This window comes from Phyllobates terribilis, unplaced genomic scaffold, assembly GCF_046119375.1.
Source record: "Phyllobates terribilis strain yellow unplaced genomic scaffold, ASM4611937v1 Scaffold_4__5_contigs__length_816908805, whole genome shotgun sequence".
Lineage (NCBI taxonomy): Eukaryota > Metazoa > Chordata > Amphibia > Anura > Dendrobatidae > Phyllobates > Phyllobates terribilis.
In genome coordinates, this window is record NW_027362764.1 from 43,875,134 (window position 1) to 43,902,673 (window position 27,540).

At 45.2% G+C, this 27,540-nt stretch overlaps 1 protein-coding gene across 1 annotated transcript in view; it reads left to right on the forward strand.

Moving 5' to 3' along the window:
- Positions 1-27,540, forward strand: part of THSD7A (thrombospondin type 1 domain containing 7A) — a 740,167-nt gene that overhangs the window by 606,351 nt on the left and 106,276 nt on the right. Inside the window, exons 12-15 of the mRNA XM_073677287.1 lie at positions 13,285-13,476; positions 23,614-23,845; positions 25,454-25,569; positions 27,248-27,380. Of these exons, the coding sequence (XP_073533388.1) occupies positions 13,285-13,476; positions 23,614-23,845; positions 25,454-25,569; positions 27,248-27,380 (673 nt within the window). The remainder of the gene's footprint in view (positions 1-13,284; positions 13,477-23,613; positions 23,846-25,453; positions 25,570-27,247; positions 27,381-27,540) is intronic.

Genomic DNA, 27,540 nt, shown 5'->3' on the forward strand with positions numbered 1-27,540 from the left:
TTGTTTATAATCCTCAGAGTAAATTATCAATATGGAATGACATTAATTAGCCCGATATTTGACAAGCTTACACTAACACAGTCGTTACCCAGATCTACCGCTCCGCCATTACCTGCCTTGTCACCCGTCCTTCCCTTCCCCATTCACAACATTCCCAATAGACGAGGGGGGAGCGGCGGTGTCACAGGCTCCGCTGATTAGCTTAATTGGTCAGAATACAAGTCTGGCTGAAAATATCACAAGCGACGAGTTTCTTATTCTCCATTGTCAAGATGCAAGAATTAATTATAAATTGTAATGAGAACGAGCTCTGATCGGCAGCAGACGTCGGGCACAATGACACCAACTTCACCGCATTTTCCTGCAAATATGTAGAATTTAATAATTGGACGAGAACTCGCTTTACTGCAGTATGTAAATGTATGCAAATGTTTTAAGTTGCATCTGATTGCATCATCTTACCTTATTACAATAATTAATGCAAATATAATCTGTGGGATAGGACTTGTCCTACTGAACAGAGCCAAATTATATCTGCTCTTAGGAAAAGCTGGGAGATCAATTGTATAGCCAGTGCAAAGATTCCTGAGTTTCCTATTCATGCAGAGAATGGGAGCAGCAGAAGCTGTGCTTAGAGCGTGCGCTGTGTGTCGCTGTGCAGGGAGGGGGAGGAGGGAGCAGGAGCTGCACTGTCATCTATTGTTCATCTCTTCATAGAAGTCCTATGTGTCAGTGCTTGCTCCAGATAAGACAGATCCTCCGAGGACTGCAACTCTGCTAAAAGAACTGCTGTGGGGGATCTGAGTTATCATTACATATTAAAGTATGATGTGGCCATTGTATATAGGTCTACAAGCAATCCTATAGGGGACTTACTGTCTAGTATGTGCAATTATAACATAGCTAGTCATAAAGGGTAGATAGATAATAGATAGATAGATAGATAGATAGATAATAGATAGTGTGGGGGTTCTACTCACTCAGGTGGGTCGGGAGGCAAACAGGAGGCATGTTCTTTTAAATGTCCATGTCGGTTTATTTTGTCATAAACCCGGCTAAAGCAAAAAGAAATACAAACAGCCTATAGTTCAGGCAAAAACAAAGTAAAGAGTCCTTAGGGCAAAGTCTCTGGGTAGCCAGTCCTGTGGGCACACAGGCTGGGTAGCTTCCAGTCCACTGGCTCAGTCGGGAGACCGCAACACACAGGAGGCCTTCTCCCTCCAAACACACAGACCATGTGCAAAACAACGGCCTCCATTTTATATCTTAACCACACCCAGAGGTGAGGTATGTGGGTAGCAAGACCTGCACATCTCTTAAACTACCCGTAACCCAGTCCCAGCTACACCAAACAGTCCTCTTAGTGCTTACGTGCACTAGAGCAACACTCCGGGTTATATCACAGAGGACAGCCATCTCTGTGATACATACAGTACAGACCAAAAGTTTGGACACACCTTCTCATTTAAAGATTTTTCTGTGTTTTCAGGACTATGAAAATTGTACATTCACACTGAAGGCATCAAAACTATGAATTATCACATGTGGAATTATATACTTAACAAAAAAGTGTGAAACAACTGAAAATATGTCTTATATTCTAGGTTCTTCGAAGTAGCCATCTTTTGCTTTGATGACTGCTTTGCACACTCTAGGCATTGTCTTGATGAGCTTCAAGAGGTAGTCACCGGAAATGGTTTTCACTTCACAGGTGTGCCCTGTCTGGTTTAATAAGCGGGATTTCTTGCCTCATAAATGGGGTTGGGACCATCAGTTGTGTTGTGCAGAAGTCTGGTGGATACACAGCTGATAGTCCTACTGAATAGACTGTTAGAATTTGTATTATGGCAAGAAAAAAGCAGCTAAGTAAAGAAAAACGAGCGGCCATCATTACTTTAAGAAATGAAGGTCAGTCAGTCCGAAAAATTGGGCAAACTTTGAATGTGTCCCCAAGTGCAGTTGCAAAAACCATCAAGCGCTATAAAGAAACTGGCTCACATGAGGACCACCCCAGGAAAGGAAGACCAAGAGTCACCTCGCTTCTGAGGATAAATTTATCCGAGTTACCAGCCTCAGAAATCGTAGGTTAACAGCAGCTCAGATTAGAGACCAGGTCAATGCCACACAGAGTTCTAGCAGCAGACACATCTCTACAACAACTGTTAAGAGGAGACTTTGTGCAGCAGGCCTTCATGGTAAAATAACTGCTAGGAAACCACTGCAAAGGACAGGCAACAAGCAGAAGAGACTTGTTTGGACTAAAGAACACAAGGAATGGACATTAGACCAGGGGAAATCTGTGCTTTGGTTTGATGAGTCCAAATTTGAGATCTTTGGTTCCAACCACCGTGTCTTTGTGCGACGCAGAAAAGGTGAACGGATGGACTCTACATGCCTGGTTCCCACCGTGAAGGATGGAGGAGGAGGTGTGATGGTGTGGGGGTGCTTTGCTGGTGACACTGTTGGGGATTTATTCAAAATTGAAGGCATACTGAACCAGCATGGCTACACAGCATCTTGCAGCGGCATGCTATTCCATCCGGTTTGCGTTTAGTTGGACCATCATTTATTTTTCAACAGGACAATGACCCCAAACACACCTCCAGGCTGTGTAAGGGCTATTTGACCAAGAGGGAGAGTGATGGGGTGCTACGCCAGATGACCTAGCCTCCACAGTCACCAGACCTGAACCCAATCGAGATGGTTTGGGGTGAGCTGGACTGCAGAGTGAAGGCAAAAGGGCCAACAAGTGCTAAGCATCTCTGGGAACTCCTTCAAGATTGTTGGAAGACCATTTCCGGTGACTACCTCTTGAAGCTCATCAAGAGAATGGCAAGAGTGTGCAAAGCAGTCATCAAAGCAAAAGATGGCGACTTTGAAGAACCTAGAATATAAGACATATTTTCAGTTGTTTCACACTTTTTTGTTAAGTATATAATTCCACATGTGTTAATTCATAGTTTTGATGCCTTCAGTGTGAATGTACAATTTTCATGGTCATGAAAATACAGAAAAATCTTTAAATGAGAAGGTGTGTCCAAACTTTTGGTCTGTACTGTACCTCCCATCAACTATGTGTCCATTAGCAACCTTGCATACCTCCCCCTCTGCCTAAAGCCGTGGGGCTTGGCACCTTCTACTACCAGACAGGGGATTCTCGAGAGGGCATCGGCATTACCATGTAGCTTCCCTGCTCTATGTTCTACATGGAAGTTGAAATCCTGTAGGGCTAAAAACCAGCAGGTGACCCTAGCGTTTTTTCCCTTTTTGTCCCTCATCCATCTAAGTGGAGCATGGGCAGATACCAATCTAAATTTTTGCCCCAACAGACAGTACCATAGCGTGTCCACCGCCCACTTTATGGCCAAGCACTCCTTCTCTATGACCGAATAATTTTTCTTGCATGAGGACAGCTTCCTACTCAGGTAGAGAACAGGGTGCTCCTCCCCGTGTATCTCCTGGGAAAGGACTGCTCCTAGCCCGACATCTGAGGCATCTGTTTGGAGTATAAATTCTTTCTTGAAGTCGGGGGCAACGAGAACCATTTGCCTACACAGAGCCACTTTCATTTCTTGAAAGGCCGTCTCCACCTCTGCCATCCACTTGGCCATGGCTGATTTCGTCCCCTTAAGGAGTTCAGTCAGGGGTGGGGCCTTCATGGTGAAGCTTGGGATGAACCTCCTGTAGTATCCCACGATTCCCAGAAAGGCTCTAACTTGCTTCTTTGACAGCGGTCTTGGCCAAGTCTGGATTGCTTCCACTTTAGTGATTTGGGGTTTGATCTTGCCTCTACCCACTACATATCCCAGGTATTTGGGTTCTTCCTTCCCCATGGCACATTTTTTCGGATTTATTGAAAACCCCACCTTTCTTAGAGCATCAAATACCGCCTGGACCATTTCTAGATGACTTTCCCAGTCTGGGCTGAAGATAACAGTATCGTCCAGGTATGCCACGGTGTATTTCTTATGGGGCGCAAGGATTCAATCCATGGCTCTCTGGAAGGTGGCAGGGGCCCCCTGTAGTCCAAACGGCATCCGGACATGCTTGAAGCATCTGTCTGGTGTAGAAAACGCAGTCTACTCCTTTGCTCCCTGTGACATGGGGATCTGCCAATATCCCTCCGTCAAATCCAAGGTGGTTATGTACCTTGCTAGTCCAAGTCTCTCGATCAGCTCATCGACACGCGGCATAGGCTATGTGTCAAATTTTGAGACCTCATTCAACTTCCGATAGTCATTGCAGAATCTCCATTCGCCATCAGGTTTTGGGACCAGGACAATCGGGCTTGACCAACCGCTCTTGGATTCCTCAATGTCCCTGAGTTTCAGCATCCGACTCACTTCTTTGGAGATCAACTCTCGTCGGGCCTCAGGAATCCGATAGGGCTTCAAATTCACCCGCACATGTGGCTCTGTCAGAACCTTGTGTTCTATGACCTTTGGGCACCCCGACAATTCCGAGAACATATCCCTGTTCTTCTGCAGCAACTCCCGACACTGCTGATTTTGGGTCTTCCTCAGCGTCTCCGCTATTGCGACTCCTCCAACCTCGCCTTCTAATTTAACCAGCAAGCGTGGAGCTTCAACAGCCTCTCTGTCTTGCCACGGCTTAATGAGATTGACTTGGTATATCTGGTATGGCTTACGTCGTCCTGATTAATGAACCTTAGAATTCACATCACCAACCTTTTCCACCACCTCATACGGCCCTTGCCACTTGGTCAGGAACTTACTTTCCACGATAGGAATCAGTACGAGGACTCTGTCACCAGGATTTAACTGCCGCACTCTGGCTGACCGGTTGTAGACCCTGGCCTGCGCCTCTTGTGCCTGGAGGAGATGTTCTTTTACGATGGGCATCACCTTCGCAATCCTCTCCTGCATCAGGACGACATGCTCGATGACGCTCCTGTGGGGCGTGACCTCGGCTTCCCAGGTTTCCTTTGCTACATCCAGGAGACCCCGCGGATGTCAGCCATACAGGAGTTCAAAAGGCCACAACCCAGTAGAGGCCTGTGGAACCTCTTGGATCGAGAATAACAGATATAGCAGGAGACAGTCTCAGTCTTTGCCATCCTGTACTATGACCTTCCTCAGCATACTCTTCAGAGTTTTGTTGAACCTTTCGACAAGGCCATCTGTCTGAGGATGGTATACTGATGTTCTCAGTTGGGAGATTTGCAGGACCTTACACAATTCCCTCATCACCTTACTCCGAAAGGGTGTTACCTAGTCAGTCACGATCTCCCTTGGTAACCCTGTTTGGGAGAAAACATGGACTAACTCGCGAACTATACTCTTGGCGGAGGAGTTTATTAGAGGGATCGCTTCAGGATAGTGGGTGGCATAGTCCAAGATGACCAATATATATTGATGCCCATGAGCTGATTTAACCAGTCCAATCAGTTCATCGGCATTCCAGGGATCACCATGGGCAACCCAAATCTGTATTGGCCTCGGCAGGGAATGCAGAAATCGGTCCATCACCACTCGCTCTACCATATGCGCAGACGTAGAGGACTCCGGCTGCAGCTATTTCTGGACCAGGTGCAAAAGGTCAAACATTTGGGAGAGAGAGGGTTTTTTGTGGCAATATACCCAGCGGTGAACCCGCTGCGCTCTGATAGTCATTGTGACCCCCAAGCGCTCCAGAATTTCGGTTTTCAGCTTGCCATACTCCTTGGCGTCTTGCAAAGCTAAGTCATAGTAAGCATTTTGGGGCTCACCCATCAAGTATGGCTCCAGTACCATTGCTCACTGATCTGGCAGAAGTTTCTCGCTCTCAGCGACCCTTTCAAAGACAGTGAAAAAGGCTTCCACATTATCCCCAGGGTCATTTTCTGCAAGGTCCATTTTACTGCCTTCCGGACGTGGGAGTCATCCGCCGGACTTGGGGTTGGGGCACTTGTCCTACCATGGATGGCAATTGCCAGAAGCTGCATCTGCTACCTCTTCTCCTGCTGGTGCTGTTGGATCTTCTGTAACAACAGCCTATTGGTCTCCTGCTGGTACTGCTGCGACTGGACCAGGTGTTTCAGCAGATTCTCCATTTTGTCCGGCGTCGCTTGCTGGTTTGTAGCAGACTTCACCCAGGACATGCAGTCCATCTTGTAGCAGTCACACGTATCTTCTGGGAATGCTGCCTGCACTGCTAACACCAATTGTGGGGGTTCTACTCACTCAGGTGCATCGGGAGAAAAACAGGAGGCATGTTCCTTTAAATGTTCATGTCGGTTTATTTCGTCATAAACCTGGCAAAAGCAAAAAGAAATACAAACAGCCTATAGTTCAGGCAAAAACAAACTAAAGAGTCCTTACGGCAAAGTCTCTGGTTAGCCAGTCCTGTGGGCACACAGACTGGGTAGCATCCAGTCCACTGGCTCAGTTGGGAGACCACAACACACAGGAAGCCTTCTCCCTCTAAACATACAGACCATGTGCCAAACAACGGCCTCCATTTTATATCTTAGCCACACCCAGGGGTGGGGTATGTGGGTAGCAAGACCTGCACATCTCTCAAACTACCCATATCCCGGTCCCTGGTACATCAAACAGTCCTTTTAGTGCTTATGTGCCCTAGAGCAACACTGCGGGTTACATCACAGAGGACAGCCATCTCTGTGATACATACCTCCCATCAACAATGTGTCCATTAGCAACCATACAATAGATAATAGCTAGATAGATAATAGATAGATTATAGATAGATGATAGATAGATAAGAGATAGAAAATAGATAGACAGTAGTGTTGAGCGAGCATACTCGTTTAACCCTTTAAACGAGTATTCTCGGGTGCTCGCCGAGTATTTGCGGCATGCTCGGCATCTAGGTTTGATCTGTCGCAGCTGCATATGTTGCGACTGTCACACAGCTGCGACACACGCAGGGATTGCCTGCTTGTTAGGCATGCTCGTTTAAAGGGTTAATAGATAGATAATAGAAAGATACATAGATAATAGACAGATAGATAATAGATATATAATGAATAGATAGATAGATAGATAGATAGATAGATATGACGCGCCACCGGGGCAATGGGGTACTCGGCAGCCGGGCCTATGGACGCCGGTGTGGGATATCACGGTGGCTGACCCGGTCCATGGCTCAGGGCGGTCACACAAAAGGGGGGATTATTTATAGGGGATTTGTAAAGTGTTCATGACGTCACCTGTGGAATGCGGCGAAAGGGAGCCGTCGCTGCGGAGCAGTCCTCTGGAGTTGGTGTTCCGGCAGCAGGGATGGTGTGGCTCTCCACAGGTAGAGCTAGCTCCAGGGCAGTGTAGGATGTGTAGGTTGCGCTGGGCGTTGTAGTGCCAGGAGGCAAGAGGGTGCAGATGAAAGAATGGACGGAGGCAGTATGGTGCAGTCATCCTAGTTTTTACTCACAGTTCTTATGACAGTTCCACTGGTGCACTGTACGGGTGCCAGCCTCCCACGTCACATTGCGTTCACCAGGCAGGGGTTCAGCTCTTCCTCAGGCAGATTAGGAGCACCTGACAGAACCCCACTTTCTTGTGTTCCTAGCTAGAGCGTCTTCACACTGGGTCTTCTCCAGCCTGCCCTGCGCTTCCCCACTCTCAATCCAGCTCGGGTGCTCTGAGGTCCCTCCTGTCTTGCTGGTGTTCCCAGACCTGCTTGACCCTCACGGAGATTAGAATAAGGCTGTGGCAACTGGTCTATGAAAGCCAGAAGCCTGCGGTTTTTTCAGCCAAGACTTGAAGTTACACGACTGGTCTAGGGGCCGGTCCCCTTTTTGCGGCCTACGATCCCTCTGTCTTCTGACAGATTCGGGGCGTATGGGTGCCGTCCCACACTCGCCGTACCCCCTGGGATCCCTTCTTTAGATCGGAGCCTACTCCTCTGCTCCCCACCTGGGCCTCTAGGACTGGGCCCTACTTGTGGAGCAGAGCTCCTAAAGAGACTCTGCTCCCTGACTGACTTCTCTCACTCTTCTTACTGATTCTCCTGCCACCCTAAGATGGCTTCCCTTTATATATACCTACTGTCAAAGTGCTCCCCTAAACTGCTTCCTCCACCCACACCCACCACTGGTTTCCCCTACCTTTGGGTTCCCCCCACTCCAGCCAGGGACAGGGCTCAGCAGAAAAACACATTGCATGTTGCCCTTCCAGCCGGTCTGGAGCAGTGTAGTGTTGGATGCAGGTGTTGGGGTTCCGGGCAGCACTCCAATCTTACCTGAGAGAAGGAGATACCACACCTCTGGGTGAGGTGCAGTACCTCTGTGGTGGCCGAACCCTCAGGGGCGCCACATTCCCCCCTGGTAAAACACAGCACGTCCGCGGGCTGGAACAGAGCAAAACAGGGATATTATTGACATGCAAATTTTTAGATGCATCACATATAAGATAATAAAACATTTCTTCCCTTTATGGGAGGCACTTCACTTTAACGTTACAGGGTATCATAACATTATAAGAGCACTTTCCAATAAAATTTCTGTAACAAGTTGTAACAGCAGCAGCATGAGGGACCCATCTGCAAACCCTCAACGTAGGCCCTAGGCGTGGCTGCAGGGCTTAGGTGATCCTGGTGCTGGACCACGTCTTTCGCCACGCCAAACGTGTTTTTCTTCTCAGGTCATGTGTTGCTAATATGAAACCAATGGGAAGCACATTAAGAAGTGCAAAACTATTTACACAATAAGTCTTTGGCTGTTCACAGTCTCCAGCCTGGAGTCTGTATACCCTGACGGGTAATTATGCACACGCTTTAAGAAAGCATTATTTTAAACTTTCAACTAATGTACCCTTACGGGTGACTATGTACAGTTCTTAGTCCCACCTACTGGACTAGTAGTGGGGTCCCCGCCTGGGGTACTGCTGGCTCTTACGGGACCCAGCCTTGTCATAAGGTATGTCCTGCGGGGGTGTGTCCTTGATCACGCGGTACACTTGTAGGGCATACCACCCGCGTTCCCCGTGGTGACGTGTGTAGGTGACACGGTCACCGGGGTATAGATTCCGGTCGGGATGGCCCTGTTCCAGTTCGGGCTCAACATCCCGCCGGTTCACGAAAATGTCCCTCGCGAAGTCGGGATCCCGTATGAAGCCCCACCCAGCCTTCAGGTCAAACTTCACCACGAGTCCTTCCTCGCGGGGGCTGGGGTGGGCAGACTCCGTCTGACAGACTTGAGCTTTTGCGGCCTTATTCCGGGCCTCCAGACGCTCGCAACGTGCCCACCGAGTGCGCCGCTCCTTCTCCAGCTGCTGGAGCTCCCGCTTGCAGAATTCCTTCCTCCGCAGGGCTTCGGCCTGGGTCTCCTGTGGGAACCCCATCAGGTCCCCCACCCCTGGTTGTCCCAGCAAAACTCTTCTCCGCTGGGCAGGCAACCGGGGGCGCTGGTGTCGGGAGTAGCGGGCACGGCTGCTGGTCCTCAAACCGGGCGGACCAATTGAAGGCCGGCGCGCCGTACACCCACTCGGGTGCCGGAGGTGGAGGCTCCGGGAGGGCACCAAGTAGAAGGTCCATGGCTTCGGCGCCCGGGAGTGGAGGTTCCAGGAGGGCACCAAGTAGAAGGTCCTGCGGGTCAGCGCCCGGGGATGGAAGTTCCGGGCTGAGCAGCTGCTCCAGAGAGGTCATGGCGGGGTACGGGGAGTGCTGATGTAGGAGACCCAGGAGCAGGTCGGTGCTTGCAGCACCCGGGACAGGGGATTTCTTCCTACCTGCTCCTGTACTGCTCACGGCCTCCTGGGATTCAGCGGGCTCCACCGGGGCTGGGGTGCCACTGTTGGTATCCTGCGCTGCCAATTTCTCCAACAGCTCGCTCCTCCACTTGGTGACCGCTGCCTGCTGAGCCCTTTCAACTTGTTGACTCAGCTCCAGAATCTCACTCCGGAGGAACTCTGCATCCTCCGGGGATAGTTTTTCGGCTTCTCCCTCCAGGGTGAGGGGGGTCGCTTGCCACTGCAGCAGGCCAGAGGCGGAGGCTTTATCCTGGCTTCCATCCATGCTGGCTGCTGGGTGCGGTCTGTCTAGACTGGTTAAGACCACACCCTGCCTCCATTCCTTCTCTCTTCCTCCCCTCCCCTTTCGGGTGCAGTCCCATGGCTGGTTGCTGTCGGTCACTCCTTGTGACGTCCTCCCTGCCTTGACGGACACATCTATGCGGACAGTCACTGTTGCAAGGGGCAGGGTGTGCTTTTGGCGCCATTCCGGGACCCGGCCCACGATGGGAGGTTCCATATTGTTGTCTTTGATCACGCACATAATGGCGCCCGTTCTTCTGGGGCAGGCGCCACATTCAATGTAGAAAAACAGTTCCTTAGGCACGCAATACCCGCTGATAACGGGTTGGTCACGTATCCTGTTTGTGACGCCAGAAGATGACGCGCTCCCGGGGCAATGGGGTACTCGGCAGCCGGGCCTATGGACGCCAGTGGGGGATATCACGGTGGCTGACCCGGTCCGTGGCCCAGGGCAGTCACCCAAAAGGGGGGATTATTTATAGGGGATTTGTAAAGTGTTCGTGACGCCACCTGTGGAATGCGGCCAAAGGGAGCCGCCGCTGCGGAGCAGTCCTCTGGAGCTGGTGTTACGGCAGCAGGGATGGTGTGGCTCTCCACAGGTAGAGCTAGCTCCAGGGCAGTATAGGATGTGTAGGTCGCGCTGGGCGTTGTAGTGCCGGGAGGCAAGAGGGCACAGATGAAAGAATGGACGGAGGCAGTATGGTGCACTCATCTGAGTTTTTACTCACAGTTCTTATGACAGTTCCACTGGTGCACTGTACGGGTGCTAGCCTCCCACGTCGCACTGCGTTCACCAGGCAGGGGCTCAGTTCTTCCTCAGGCAGGTTAGGCGTACCTGACAAAACCCCACTTTCTTGTGTTCCTAGCTAGACCATCTTCACGCTGGGTCTTCTCCCTCCTGCCCTGCGCTTCCCCACTCTCAATCCCGCTCGGGTGCTCTGAGGTCCCTCCTGTCTTGCTGGAGTTCTCAGACCTGCTTGACCCTCACGGAGATTAGAATAAGGCTGTGGCAACTGGTCTATGAAAGCCAGAAGCCTCCGGTTTTTCCAGCCGAGACTTGAAGTTACACGACTGGTCCAGGGGCCGGTCCCCTTCTTGCGGCCTACGATCCCTCTGTCTTCTGACAGATTCGGGGCGTATGGGTGCCGTCCTGCACTCGCCGTACCCCTTGGGATCCCTTCTTTAGATCGGAGTCTACTCCTCTGCTCCCCACCTGGGCCTCTAGGACTGGGCCCTACTTGTGGAGCAGAGCTCCTAAAGAGACTCTGCTCCCTGACTGACTTCTCTCACTCTTCTTACTGACTCTCCTGCCACCCTAAGATGGCTTCCCTTTATATATACCTACTGTCAAAGTGCTCCCCTAAACTGCTTCCTCCACCCACACCCACCACTGGTTCCCCCTACCTTTGGGTTCCCCCCACTCCAGCCAGGGACAGGGCTCGGCAGAAAAACACATTGCATGTTGCCCTTCCAGCCGGTCTGGAGCAGTGTAGTGTTGGATGCAGGTGTTGGGGTTCCGGGCAGCACTCCAATCTTACCTGAGAGAAGGAGATACCACACCTCTGGGTGAGGTGCAGTACCTTTGTGGCGACTGAACCCTCAGGGGCGCCACAGATGGATAGATAGATAGATAGATAGATAGATAGATAGATAGATACATAGATAATAGAAAGATATTATTTCAGATGAAATCCACAGTCTCTGGCTAAATGGATCAAATAACCAAATGTACAAAAAGGCAGTGCTCCTATCAATATTAGTGAAATTAGTTTTTATATTATTATTATTTTGCTTTTTACTCATATTGGGTGTGGTTTCTGCCTTTTTTGGACAAATAGATAAATAAATATGAAAGAAATACAGTATATAGCCGATTGATTATGTATGAGAGACATAGAAAGACATGAGAAATAAATACAATGAGATACAATGAGATACAGATAGTAACCGAGTGGAAGGCTGGCGGAACTTAATAGGGCTACCATGGACAGACTTTGCACAAGGCATTTTATCTAGCAGGTTACAGAGGAATCTGGCTTTCACTTTTCATCCCCTATGCAGGGATCTGGACTTACACAGGGCCCCCCAGAATTGAGTGGCTACTGACCGGTGGAGCAGGCTAACAGAGGATAGTCAGAATACCGGGTCAATACCAAGAGGTCGGGATCAGAAATAAAATAAGGCAGTAGGGTAATCTAAACACAAGCCAAAGTCAAGAACAGAAATAAACAGGCTGAATCAAAGCAGTGTAACAGGAGTGAACCAGAGTAAGTAACACCTATAACTGGCAGCTAGAGACTGACTGCTGGGGGTTCAAATAGGGAGGAGCCTCTAATTACAACCAGCCCTTTGCTGCAAAACACAGATGAATAGGAGAAATGGTCAACAAGTCACTTACATCACCCCAGTGGCATCTGCCATGTTAGTGTGTCGCATAGAGAGAATGGCAGAATAAGTAGTATTGCTATGCAGATATATAGATCTATGATAGTAAAGAGAGATATAAAGAGATATGATACATAGATAGATAGATAGATAGATAGATAGATACAGTAATACTTTATGAGTTTAATTTGTTCTGTGACAGAGCTCTTAACTCAATTTGCTCGTGTATCAAATTAAATTTCCCCATTAAAATGAATTGAGATGCTATTAATCTGTTCCTGCCACCCAAAAGCCACACCGATTTTGTTTGTTAAGTTTTTAAATAAGAACAATTAATTTTATTAATAACTAATACAGTAATGTACTGTATGAAAAAATATTAAACGTGTAATAAACTATTGTACTTTTATTTATTGATGTTTATTTTTTTTAGAACTTCACTTAATCATCTTCACATATAAGTATAGCAAATATTGAACCCTAAAGCCAACACTCCAAAGAGGCAGAGAGTGCACATAATAGTGCAGTATACTGTACCTTGCTGCACATGTGAAATAACATACAGTACTGCCACAACAAAAAAATAGAAGAAGCATAAACCAAAACATAACCATTATCCTATGCACAACTCCATGTTAAATGCATGCAGTGCTAAAATTAAAGTCCACCCCAGGAAAATGATTCGCCTGAAAAGGTCAAAAGTGCAACAGCAAAGACAGAGATGCTTGCATGGCAAGATAACCACTTGGTGAGTGTTGTTAATTCACTGGTAACTCAGATTGTGTCTCACATCATAAAACAATAAATCAACTGATCCATGGCTCAGGAAAATTTGTATGTAGACAAAGTATTGCGGTCTGATAGATAGATACTTTAGTAAATGAATAACTGTGCCATTTTCTCATCACAGGAGAGGAGGTGGACAGACACCTGTGCAGAGATGCCATTTACCCCATCCCCATTGCATGTGATGTCCCGTGTCCTAATGACTGTGTCATCAGCTCTTGGTCCGAATGGTCGGCGTGCTCTCATACCTGCTCTGGGAAGACGACAGAAGGACAACAGACCAGATCCCGCACAATCCTTGCTTATCCCGGGGATGGTAAGATGTACCCAATTCAGAATTTATTATCCAAAATGGAATTAGAAAACTAATTGAAATTTCGAAAAGAAAAAAAAAATTTAACTGAAGAAAATTTTGGGAAGTTGCATCAAACTCAAAAAAATGTGATTAAACTTATTACTTTAGTTTACAATGATTTTTTTGTTATTGCTCCTCTTTCTTACATAATTAGGCATAGTACAGCAATTTATTTAAAATAAATAAATAAATTAAAATATAAATATATACATATATATGTATATATATACAGTACAGACCAAAAGTTGGGACACACCTTCTCATTTAAAGATTTTTCTGTATTTTCATGACTATGAAAATTGTACATTCACACTGAAGACATCAAAACTATGAATTAACACATGTGGAATTATATACTTAACAAAAAAGTGTGAAACAACTGAAAATATGTCTTATATTCCAGGTTCTTCAAGGTAGCCACGTTTTGCTTTGATGACTGCTTTGCACACTCTTGACATTCTCTTGATGAGCTTCAAGAGGTTGTCACCAGAAATGGTCTTCCAACAATCTTGAAGGAGTTCCCAGACATGCTTAGCACTTGTTGGCCCTTTTGCCTTCACTCTGCGGTCCAGCTCACCCCAAACCATCTCGATTGGGTTCAGGTCTGGTGACTGTGGAGGCCAGGTCATCTGGCGTAGCACCCCATCACTCTCCTTCTTGGTCAAATAGCCCTTACACAGCCTGGAGGTGTGTTTGGGGTCATTGTCCTGTTGAAAATTAAATGATGGTCCAACTAAGCGCAAACCGGATGGAATAGCATGCCGCTGCAAGATGCTGTGGTAGCCATGCTGGTTCAGTATGCCTTCAATTTTGAATAAATCCCCAACAGTGTCACCAGCAAAGCACCCCCGCACCATCACACCTCCTCCTCCATGCTTCACGGTGGGAACCAGGCATGTAGAGTCCATCCGTTCACCTTTTCTGCGTCGCACAAAGACACGGTGGTTGGAACCAAAGATCTCAAATTTGGACTCATCAGACCAAAGTACAGATTTCCACTGGTCTAATGTCCATTCCTTGTGTTCTTTAGTCCAAACAAGTCTCTTCTGCTTGTTGCCTGTCCTTAACAGTGGTTTCGAGCAGCTATTTTGCCATGAAGGCCTGCTGCACAAAGTCTCCTCTTAATGGTTGTTGAAGAGATGTGTCTGCTGCTAGAACTCTGTGTGGCATTGACCTGGTCTCTAATCTGAGCTGCTGTTAACCTGCGATTTCTGAGGCTGGTGACTCGGATAAACTTATCCTCAGAAGCAGAGGTGACTCTTGGTCTTCCTTTCCTGAGGCGGTCTTCATGTGAGCCAGTTTCTTTGTAGCGCTTGATGGTTTTTGCAACTGCACTTGGGGACACTTTCAACTTTTCCCAATTTTTCGGATTGACTGACCTTCATTTCTTAAAGTAATGATGGCCACTCGTTTTTCTTTACTTAGCTGCTTTTTTCTTGCCATAATACAAATTCTAACAGTCTATTCAGTAGGACTATCAGCTGTGTATCCACCTGACTTCTGCACAACACAACTGATGGTCCCAACCCCATTTATAAGGCAAGAAATCCCACTTATTAAACCTGACAGGGCACACCTGCGAAGTGAAAGCCATTTCCGGTGACTACCTCTTGAAGCTCATCAAGAGAATGCCAAGAGTGTGCAAAGCAGTCATCAAAGCAAAAGGTGGCTACTTTGAAGAACCTAGAATATAAGACATATTTTCAGTTGTTTCACACTTTTTTGTTAAGTATATAATTCCACATGTGTTAATTCATAGTTTTGATGCCTTCAGTGTGAATGTACAATTTTCATAGTCATGAAAATACAGAAAAATCTTTAAATGAGAAGGTGTGTCCAAACTTTTGGTCTGTACTGTAGGTACTGTATATATATTATCATTCACCATGGACTGTTGTCGGGCAGAAATTTTCAAATGGTTAGAAATTGACTTTTCAACCAAAGAAAAAAAATAGTATAAAAAAAAAGCTTCTTATGAAATGAGTTTTGTCCCTGCAGCTCCAGTCAATCTCCGGCAGAATCTATCTTCCCTGACATTCCTGAATCCACAAATAAATAATTTATTCCAGTGACATTTTGCCAAGAGGATTTTGCTCTGTCATTAGGAAGAATCCACATGTAATGATCGGGAGGTCTGCTGTGGATTTTTCAAAATGATTTTCTTATAAAATACAAAATTACTAAATGTAAAACTAAAAAAAAGTTAAACTATTAAATAAAATTTTTATAAATGATAATACTATTATATTAACTACTAGTTAATATTCTTCATAAAAATCCTTGAACATAAAATACTGCATAATCCGTATATTCACAGATTAAATATTCTTTAAAGCAAAAGCTTGTTAAAGCAAGTAAATATTATAAAAAAAAAGCCTATTAAAGAGGACCTATTATATAAATATGCATTTTTTTACCCGGTGTAAATGCCGCTGTTCACCTGAATCCGGCGATGTTTTTCTATTGTTCCTGCTCCTCTCAGTTCTTGAAATATGGCTCCCTTTTCCCTATATTTAAACCTTGAATTTTAAGCCAAGTGGGTGTGGTCAGGCCCGGTGTCAGCACCCAGTGCACCCGGGCAAGTGCCGGGGCCCTGAGCAGGCAGGGGGGCCCACTCACCATCGGGCACCCGGCTGCGATATGGGACCTGTGAGCGGTGGAGAGCGGTGTCAGCGCCTGCTCCCCCCCCCCGCTTGCTCTGTGCCCCGGCAGCCGGCGGCACAATACTTACCTCTCCCCGTGCCTCTGCAGCTTCCGCGGCTGCTGCACTGTGACATCTCAGGTCAGAGGGTGCGATGACGTCTTTCCACCGCGCTCTCTCCGGAGCAGTCACAGCGCAGAGCGGGAAGACGACGGCGACGCTGAGGAGCCCGGAGCAGCGGCAGCAGGTGAGAAGTGAGGTGAGTATTTGATTTTTGTTTTTAATGTATGGAAGCATGGGGCATTATATGAAGGGGGGGGGCACATCCTGCATGGGGCATTATAAGGGATGGTGTGACATCCTGCATGGGTCATTATAAGGGGGGGTGACATCCTGCATGGGGCATTATAAGGGAGGGTGTGACATCCTGCATGGGGCATTATAAGGGGGGAAGTGACATCCTGCATGGGGCATTATAAGGGGGGAGTGACATCCTGCATGGGGCATTATAAGGGGGGGAGTGACATCCTGCATGGGGCATTATAAGGGATGGTGTGACATCCTGCATGGGGCATTATAAGGGATGGTGTGACATCCTGCATGGAGCATTATAAGGGGGGGAAGTGACATCCTGCATGGGGCATTAAAAGGCGGGGAGTGACATCCTGCATGGGGCATTAATGGGGGGGAAGTGACATCCCGCATGGGGCATTAAAAGGGGGGGAGTGACATCCTGCATGGGCATTAAAAGGGGGGGGGAGTGACATCCTGCATGGGGCATTATAAGGGGGGGAGTGACATCCTGCATGGGGCATTATATGGGGGGGGAGTGACATCCTGCATGGGGCATTATAAGGAGGGGGGTGACATCCTCCATGGGGCATTATATGGGGGGGGAGTGACATCCTGTATGGTGCATTAAAAGGGGGGCTGACATCCTGCATGGGGCATTATAAGGGGGGTGACATCCTGCACAGGGCATTATAAGGGGGGGGGGTGACATCCTGCATGGGGCATTATAAGGGGTGTGACATAATGCATGGGGCATTATAAGTTGGGGTGACATCCTACATGGGGCATTATAAGGGGGGTGACATCCTGCAAGGGGCATTATAAGGGGGGGTGACATCCTGCATGGGGCATTAAAAGGTGGGGTGACATCCTGCATGGGGAATTATAAGGGGGGTGACATCCTGCGTGGGGCATTATAAGGGGGGGTGACATCCTGCATGGGGCATTGTAAGGAGGGGGGGTGATATCCTGCAAGGGACATTATAAGGGGTGGTGACATCCTGCATGGGGCATTATAAGGGGGGAACAGCCTGCATGGGGCATTAGAAGGGGGAACAGCCTGTGTGGGGCATTATGTGGGGGGAACAGCCTGCATGGAACATTATGTGGGGGCACAGCTTGCATAGAGCGTTATATGGAGGCCAGTATTCTGTATGGAGCGTTATATGGGGGCCAGTATCCTGTATGGAGCATTAAAGGGGGCCAATATCCTGTATGAAGCGTTATATGGGGGCCAGTCTCCTGTATGGGGCATTTTATGGGGGCCAGTATACTGTGTGGAGCGATTCGCTGGTTTCTGAGCTATTGTGGAATTTACAATAGATATCACTCATGTAATGTAAGAAGTGAAATCTTTGCATTGTACTATATATATATATATTTCTCTGCGGTATCTCTGCATCATGAATCGTGGTATGTGTTAGAGGGGCCCACTGAGACTCTTTCGCCCGGGGCCCAGAAAAACCTGGAGTCGGCCCTGGGTGTGGTCTTAAACTCTTCTCTGTGTGAGTCTTCTTGAGGACCACGCCCAGTTGGATAAGAAGACTAGAATATAATACGGGAAAGAGAGGCCGATATCTTAGGAATGGAGAGGAGCAGGAACAAAAGAAAAAGATCGCCGGATTCAGGAGAACAGCGGCATTTACACCAGATTAATAAAAAAATACATATTTATGGAAAGAGACAGATCAGTTTTTAAACAAAAGATTCATACACGTGTTACATGGCCAGTCGTTTATTTAAAGATCTTGCATGTAATACTACATTTCACCAATAGAGGACGCTACAGATGAAATGTTTGGTCAAGTGCAGCGTCTCACTGATCAGAGGGGTAATTCTATTTAGAGAAGGATTTTTTTTTTCATAAGAAAATCCCTTTAAGGCAGGTATTTCCATGAGGCCATCCTAATTCATAAATAAGAGATCTGCATAAAAATGGGGTTCTCACAGGGACTATACAGGTAAATTACACTAGAGAATAGGCAACTGTTCAGATCTCTGACAACGTCATGGCTGGACGTACCTTCACCAGGAGCAGATTGTATCTGGTCTCTTGTATGTCACCACCAATATCCAATACAGATGTCTGCGATATATTCTGTGGCTATGTCACATATATCCATGTTAAGAAGAAATGCTGACAATCATCTCGATTATAGTCATGAAACTGATTATAACAAGATTGCAGTTAGAGGAAAGGTTGAACGCGCCTGCAAATCTAGGTGTAACCCATGTTATAGCTTTAAGGAGAAGCCCAGAATATGGCGGAGAAGCTCATGCAGAGGTAGAAGGATAATAAGACCCCCGGACTTCTGTAAATGTCATGATCTTTTTTTGTACATAAGATAGAATGATAGATAAATGCAGATATTAGCGACAAGATAGATAGATAAATAGATGATATATACTGTATATAGATAGATAGATAGATAGATATGATAGATGATAGATAGATAGATAATAGATCGATAGATAGATAGATAATAGATAGGTAATAGATAGATAATAGATAGATAGATAGATAGATAATAGATAGATAATAGATAGATAGATAATAGATAGATAGATAGATAGATAATAGATAGATAGATAGATAGATAGATAGATAATAGATAGATAGATAGATAGATAGATAATAGATAGGTAATAGATAGTACTGGCACCTGTTTGAACTTATCAGCATAAAAGACACCTGTCCGCAACCTCAAACAGTCACACTCCAAACTCCACTATGGTGAAGACCAAAGAGCTGTCGAAGGACACCAGAAACAAAATTGTAGCCCTGCACCAGGCTGGGAAGACTGAATCTGCAACAGGCAAGCAGCTTGGTGTGAAGAAATCAACTGTGGGAGCAATAATTAGAAAATGGAAGACATACAATACCACTGATAATCTCTCTCGATCTGGGGCTCCACACAAGTTCTCACCCCATGGGGTCAAAATGATCTCAAGAACGATGAACAAAAGTCCCAGAACCACATGGGGGGACCTAGTGAATGACCTGCAGAGTGCTGGGACCAACGTTACACAGGCTACCAACAGAAACACACTATGCCGCCAGGGCCTCAGATCCTGCAGTGCCAGACGTGTCCCCCTGCTTAAGCCATTATATGTCAGGGCCCGTCTGAAGTTTGCCAGAGAGCATTTGGATGGTCCAGAAAAGTATTGGGAGAATGTCATATGGTCAGATGAAACCAAAGTATAACTGTTTGGTAGAAACACAACTCGTCGTGTTTGGAGGAGAAAGAATGCTGAGTTGCATCCAAAGAACACCATACCTACTGTGAAGCATGGGGGTGGCAACATCATGCTTTGGGGCTGTCAATCTGCCAAGGGACCAGGATGATTCATCCGTGTACATGAAAGAATGAATGGGGCCATGTATCGTGAGATTTTAAGTGCAAACCTCCTTCCATCAGCAAGGGCACTGAAGATGAAACGTGGCTGGGTCTTTCAGCATGACAATGACAATTATTCCAAGCACACCACCAGGGTAATGAAGGAGTGGCTTTGTAAGAAGCATTTCAAGGTCCTGGAGTGGCCTAGCCAGTCACGAGATCTAAACCCTATAGAAAACCTTTGGCGTTGAACGTCTGTGTTGCCCAGCAACAGCCCCAAAACATCACTGCTCTAGAGGAGATCTGCATGGAGGAATGGGCCAACATACCAGCAACAGTGTGTGCCGGCCTTGTGAAGAATTTCAGAAAACATTTGACCTCTGTCATTGCCAACAAAGGATATACACTGCTCAAAACAATCAAGGGAACACTTAAACAACACAATGTAACTCCAAGTCAATAACACTTCTGTGAAATCTACCTGTCCAGTTATGAAGCAACACTGATTGTGAATCAATTTCTCCTGCTGTTGTGCAAATGGAACAGACAACTGGTAGAAATGATCGGCAATCAGCAAGATACCCCCTATAAAGGAGCGGTTCTCCAGGTGGTGACCACCATTTCTCTGTTCTCATCCTTTTTGGCTGTTGTTTTGGTCACTTTTTCATTTTACCATTGCTCTCACCCCTAGAGGTACAGTAGCATGAGGAGGTGTCTACAGTACAACCCACAGAAGTTGCTCAGGTAGTGCAGTTCATCCAGGATGGCACATCAGTGCGAGCTGTGGCAAGAAGGGTAGCTGTGTCTGTCAGCACAGTGTCCAGAGCATGGAGCAGATACCAGGAGATGTGGAGGGAGCCGTAGGAGGGAAACGACCCAGCAGCAGGACCGTTACCTCCTCCTTTGTGCATGGAGGAACAGGAGGAGCACTGCCAGAGCCCTGCAAAATGACCTCCAGCAGGCCACAAATGTGCATGCGTCTGCACAAATGGTTAGAAACCGACTCCATGAGGGTGGTATCAGGGCCCGACGTCCACAGATGGGGGTTGTGCTCACAGCCCAACACCGTGCAGGACGCTTGGCATTTTCCACAGAACACCAGGATTGGCAAAGTCACCACTGGCGCCCTGTGCTCATCACAGATGAAAGCAGGTGCACACTGAGCACATGTGACAGACGTGACAGAGTCTAGAGACGCCGTGGAGAGCGATCTGGTGCCTGCAACATCCTTCAGCATGACCGGTTTGGCAGTGGGTCAGTAATGGTGTGGGGTGGCATTTCTTTGGAGGGCCGCACAGCCCTCCATGTGCTCGCCAGAGGTAGCCTGAGTGGCATTAGGTACCGAGATGAGATCCTCAGACCCCTTGTGAGACCATATGCTGGTGCGGTTGGCCCTGGGTTCCTCCTAATGCGGGACAATGCCAGACCTCATGTGGCTAGAGTGTGTCAGCAGTTCCTGCAAGATGAAGGCATTGAAGCTATGGACTGGCCCGCCCGTTCCCCAGACCTGAATCCGATTGAGCACATCTGGGACATCATGTCTCGCTCCATCCACCAACATCACGTTGTACGACAGACTGTCCAGGAGTTGGCGGATGCTTTAGTCCAGGTCTGGGAGGAGATCCCACAGGAGACCATCCGCAACCTCATCAGGAGCATGCCCAGGCGTTGTAGGGAGGTCATACAGGCACGTGGAGGCCACACACAATACTGAGCCTCATCAGGAGCATGCCCAGGCGTTGTAGGGAGGTCATACAGGCACGTGGAGGACACACACAATACTGAGCCTCATCAGGAGCATGCCCAGGCGTTGTAGGGAGGTCATACAGGCACGTGGAGGCCACACACAATACTCAGCCTCATCAGGAGCATGCCCAGGCGTTGTAGGGAGGTCATACAGGCACGTGGAGGCCACACACAATACTGAGACTCATTTTGACTTGTTTTAAGGACATTACATCAAAGTTGGATCAGCCTGTAGTGTGTTTTTCCCCTTTAATTTTGGGGGTGACTCCTAATCCAGGCCTCCATTGGTTAATAAATGTGATTTCCATTGATGATTTTTGTGTGATTTTGTTGTCAGCACATTCAACTTTCTACAGAACAAAGTATTCAATGAGAATATTTCATTCATTCAGATCTGGGATGTGTTATTGCAGTGTTCCCTTTATTTTTTTGAGCAGTGTATAACAAAGTATTGAGATGAACTTTTGTAATTGGCCAAATACTTATTTTCCACCTAAATTTGAAAAACATTTCTTTCCAAATAAGACAATGTGATTTTCAGGATTTGTTTTCTCTTTTTGTCTCTCATAGTTGAGGTCGACCTATGATGTCAATTACAGGCCTCTCTCATCTTATTAAGTGAGAGAACTTGCACAATTGGTGGCTGACTAAATACTTTCTTTCCCCACTGTATATATGGATAGATAATAGATAGATAATAGATAGATAATAGATAGATAATAGATAGATAATAGATAGTAGATAATAGATGATAGATAGATAATAGATAGATAATAGATAGTAGATAATAGATGATAGATGTGACGATACAGAATAAAATCTTAATTATGCCAGACATACTTTCTGATGGCAAGAGCTGCATACCTTTATTTTAATGTTGACTCTTTAATCTGTGTTCTTCTTTAGTTGATTATCACAGACTATTATTTGTATAACCCTGAATGTTATCTGCTCTTTGATTCTGAAACAATTATGTGTATTTGCTAGAGCCCCTGTGATACCAACTATGTAAATAGATTAGCTCAAACAATAAAAGCTGAGCCCTGCACCTTTACCTCCTACCTTTGCCTGATGACTTTACACAAGATGTAAATATAAACAGGGATGTCTGCAGTGCTGGAGACAGAATGAGTCTTGGGACAGAGATTCAGAAAGATTTTTGAAGGAGAATGATATACATCCTCCAGGACAGCAGATGGATTGCATGGCTTCCAAACAGACACAGATTTGTATTGCCTCGCTGTTTTACCCTCACCCTGTGTTGTCTGAGTAGCGTTATGCCCACGGGAGACCCCGGGTCTTCACAATAGATGATAGATAATAGATAGATAATAGATAGATAGATAATAGATAGATAATAGATAGATAGATAATAGATAGATAATAGATGATAGATAGATAATAGATAGATAATAGATCATAGATAGATAGATAATAGATAGATAGATAATAGATAGATAATAGATAGATAGATGATAGATAATAGATAAATAATAGATGATAGATAGATAATAGATGATAGATAGATAATAGATAGATAATAGATAGATACTAGATCATAGATAGATAGATAATAGATAGATAGATAATAGATAGATGATAGATAGATAATAGATAGATAATAGATGATAGATAGATAATAGATAGATAATAGATATATACTGTAGATAAATATATATATATGAATATTAGATGGCTGAATAGTCCATTGGAACCAATCTGTGCACTTATTGGCAGGGGGCTCCTCTCCTCCGCAGGGTCCTCTGTAACCTTCCCTTGTTCTATGTCTTGTCCAGTTCGGCCCCTTATGAATCCAGGAATAGATTGATGGTTACAGAAATGGCGGCTGACGGCTGCTGAGCGAAGATCTGGAGACGGCAGAAAGTCTCTATCAATAATCTCATTATCTCACCTTCATTCTGATCATTTCGGGAGGGTTGGAACCAGAATAATAAAATGTTCTTTTAGCCTCTTAATAATTTTAGAGCTTTTCTCCCAGCATGCTGTGCTGTTTGCAGCCTGTTATCTGTAATCTCCCGGAGTCATTGATTTGTCATTCTTCTTCCTCCTCTTTTGTTGCAGGAGGGGTTCAGTGCCCGGAAAGTAACGCTCTGCAGGAGATTCGCAGCTGCAATGAGCATCCTTGTACCGTGTATCACTGGCACAACGGCCCCTGGGGTCAGTGCACCGAAGATGTTTCTGTTTCCGTCTTTAACTCTTCCAGTTGGAACGGAGAGACCGTGTGTGCAGTTGGGATGCAAACAAGAAAAGTCATCTGTGTGAGGGTCAATGTTGGACAAGTTGGTCCTAAAAAGTAAGGATCCATTTCTAGGGTTTGGGGAGGGGGTAATATTATGTAATTAGACAAAATTTGCTTTTGGGGTACAGGGTGGATATTTTAGTTGTCACCCAAAAAATCTTCTGAAAAGATGTAACAGCTGAACCTGAGCTTACACCAGGGGCCCACTAGAGCTTCGGAGGCCCATGGTCATCTGAACAAAGATTTAATAACTCAGCCTTTGTGTATTTTTTAATCTATCAATAAATCCATATAGCATGGTCGGCATAAGCACAAGGCAAACCCATACTTGGCTAACATCTTAGAAATTTTGGAAGGTTCTTGGAAAAAGGGTAGACCTTCTGGACTTTTGGAGGTGTTGGCAAGGTGTTGGCAAGTCTCTCAGATGGCCATAAAACTTTTGGAAGTAGAGTTGCCCCAATGTTTCCTTTCCCCTGATGCTTTTTCATCAGGCTCAGCCCCATTATGTAGACTCAGATTTTAGGGGTGGCAATAAAGTATAGAATATGTAATAAAATATCGGTGACACTTTTCGAACTACCAGAGAAAACTTTACAAAACTTTACAAAAGTGGGCAAAAACGTTACAAAAGTTTGGGCAAACTTAGGCAGGTGCAATGAGCTCTGGGACCCAACGGGACGTAAAAGGCCTATAGTCATCTATGACAAGATACGTTTTGCATTTTTTGGATGCCAAGTCAAAAAGTTATATAGGTAGGAGGCCTAAATATACTTTCTGCCTGCCATGGCACATCCCTGATCAGATAACAATGTCTAAACTTGAGGGAACTGAACTCAGCAGTCTCATTATCATCAGAGGCAAGATTACAATGAATGATAACACCTGTACACACAGCTGATAACACAGGATCCACCAATCAGAATAGGTGATGTCACAACTGACTCTGCTCCTTCACAATGACTTTTCCACACGCTCATTAGATGCTTCAATGTAAAAGATAAGATCAGAGACATCGTGGCTAATGTTCATGTGCTATTTCCTGAAACAACAGGAAGTTTGTCTATAAAAGCCCCAGTGGCCGGAGTGAGCATTGCAGGATTTTTATTGTTAAGACAGATTGTATTATGAAGATAAAAACATTGGCAAAAATTAAATATAGAAAAATCAATTTAACACAAACCCCTGATTTAAACACTCTGTTGTTTTCTGATGATAGAAAATTAAGCAAATTAAGTGACCATTGTTTTCAAGGAAGAAAAAAAAACGCCAAAGTCGGCAACACAATTTTAAATAAATGCATCCAAATAGCAATAATTTTTTCTAGTATCTTTTTCTGCTGCCAAATATTGGCCATGTGGCACAGAAAAAAAGGAAAAATGTGTCATCTAGTGGCATCAGGGTGTCACATTTGGCTTTTTTCTTCTTCAAATTTAGTGGCTCATTTTCTTTTCTTTTGTTCCTGCACCCGCTGTCTGCACATGGGTTGTATGACCTATATGCAAAGTTCAGCTTGATAGGGTTAAGGAAGGTGGAGCAATTACCATAATTTTTCGGCAGTTGGGTAGAGTGAGAGTTGTCACTTCTGCACCATCTTATTCTAGTCCATCTTATAGAATCCCCTGCACCACTGACCAATGTTTTTCTTCATTACGTCTTGTCTAGATGTCCTGAAAGTCTTCGACCGGAGACGATGAGGCAGTGTCTGCTACCCTGCCGGAAAGACTGTATCGTCACCCCATATAGTGACTGGACTCCATGTCCCAGCACCTGTCAAGAAGGTAAGATAGTGGAGAGATTTTTTAATCACCCATTACTTGTTACTTTTCATCTATTTATCTAGCTGTTTATCTTTCTACCATTATCTATCATCTATCTATTATCTATCTATTATCTATCTATTATCTATCTATCATCTATCTATCATCTATCTATTATCTATCTATTATCTATCTATCATCTATCTATCATCTATCTATTATCTGTCTATCATCTATTATCTATCATTTATTATCTATTATTTATCTATTATCTATCTATTATCTATCATCTATTATCTATCTATCTATCTATCATCTATTATCTATCATCTATTATCTATTATTTATCTATTATCTATCTATTATCTATCATCTATTATCTATCTATCTATCATCTATTATCTATCTATTATCTGTCTATCATCTATTATCTATCATCTATTATCTATTATTTATCTATCTATTATCTATTATCTATCAATTATCTATCTATTATTTATCTATCTATTATCTATCTATTATCTATCAATTATCTATCTATTATCTATTATTTATCTATTATCTATCATCTATTATCTATCTATTATCTATCTCTCTATCTATTATCTATCTATTATCTATCTATTATCTATCTATTATCTATATATTATCTATCTATTATCTATCTATTATCTATCAATTATCTATCTATCCTTCTTTCTATCTATTATCTATCTATCTTTCTATCAATCTATTATCTGTCATCTATTATCTATTATCTATCTATCATCTATCTATTATCTATCAATTATCTATCTATTATCTATCAATTATCTATCTATCCTTCTTTCTATCTATTATCTATCTATCTTTCTATCTATCTATTATCTATCATCTATTATCTATTATCTATCTATCATCTATCTATTATCTATCAATTATCTATCTATTATCTATCAATTATCTATCTATCTATCTATTATCTATCTATCATCTATCTATTATCTATCAATTATCTATCTATCTTTCTATTGTAGCATAGCCAGGGAGGACTGGGTTAAATCCTAGCTCTGTAGGTCTTGATTAGATGCACCTGACCAGCTTTGACTAAGAATCAATGCCTGTGTTCACTAGGGGGAAAAGGTCCGTCTGCTGGATGTTTAGAAGTGTCGAGTGTATTGCTGGTGAGAGAGCAGTCAAAATGTGAGCTATAGCTGGAAAAGAGACATGCCGGGGTCTCTCTCTGAATGGAGACTGCATGGGTCAGCTAGGAAAGCTGATCAGTCTGTGTGTTGGAGCTGCAGAATAAAGTTTGGAAGCTGCAGGCTGTTCAGTGTGAACTGTGCACGGAGCTGAACACTTCTGTTTGGTGCTGGAAGCTGTTGGAACTCGGGCTGAAGGGGATACTGATACTGTGTATGAAGTCTGCACCGGGAGAAAGGACTGTGATCTGTTCGGCTGAGCCCGCACTAACATATGTGCTGCTGAATGAACTGTTTGTGACACCTTTGTGCCCCAGAAGAGGCGGTCTGTCTATCTATCTATCTTAGCTGTAGTTCTATAGCTGGTCTTAGCTGGTCCTTCTATAATTTGGGAGAGTTTTTCCTTGTCTCCTGTATGCGGTAAATGTCTATGAATGATGTTTATGCTATGTTTTCTTGTATTTTGTGCACATTTTATGTTTATTTCCCCCGGTGATTTTGGCGTTCTTTATGCTTAGGTGCCATCACTGTAAAGAAGCAGACCCGTCACCGTGTCATTATTCAGTACCCGTCCTATGGAGGCCGCGACTGTCCTGACACGCTACACGAGGAGAACGAGTGTGATCCGTCCGCCGCCTGTCACACGTACAGGTGAGATGGTCCCGGCTGTCGGCGCCGGCTCCTGCTCCTTCCTCTCATTAAATCGGATTCCGTCACCTCGGGAAGATGAACTTTCAGGTTGTCCGTGTCCAAATTGTCAGGTCCTGTCATTACTGCTTGGCGTCTTCACGGGACGAGAATCATTGATTGC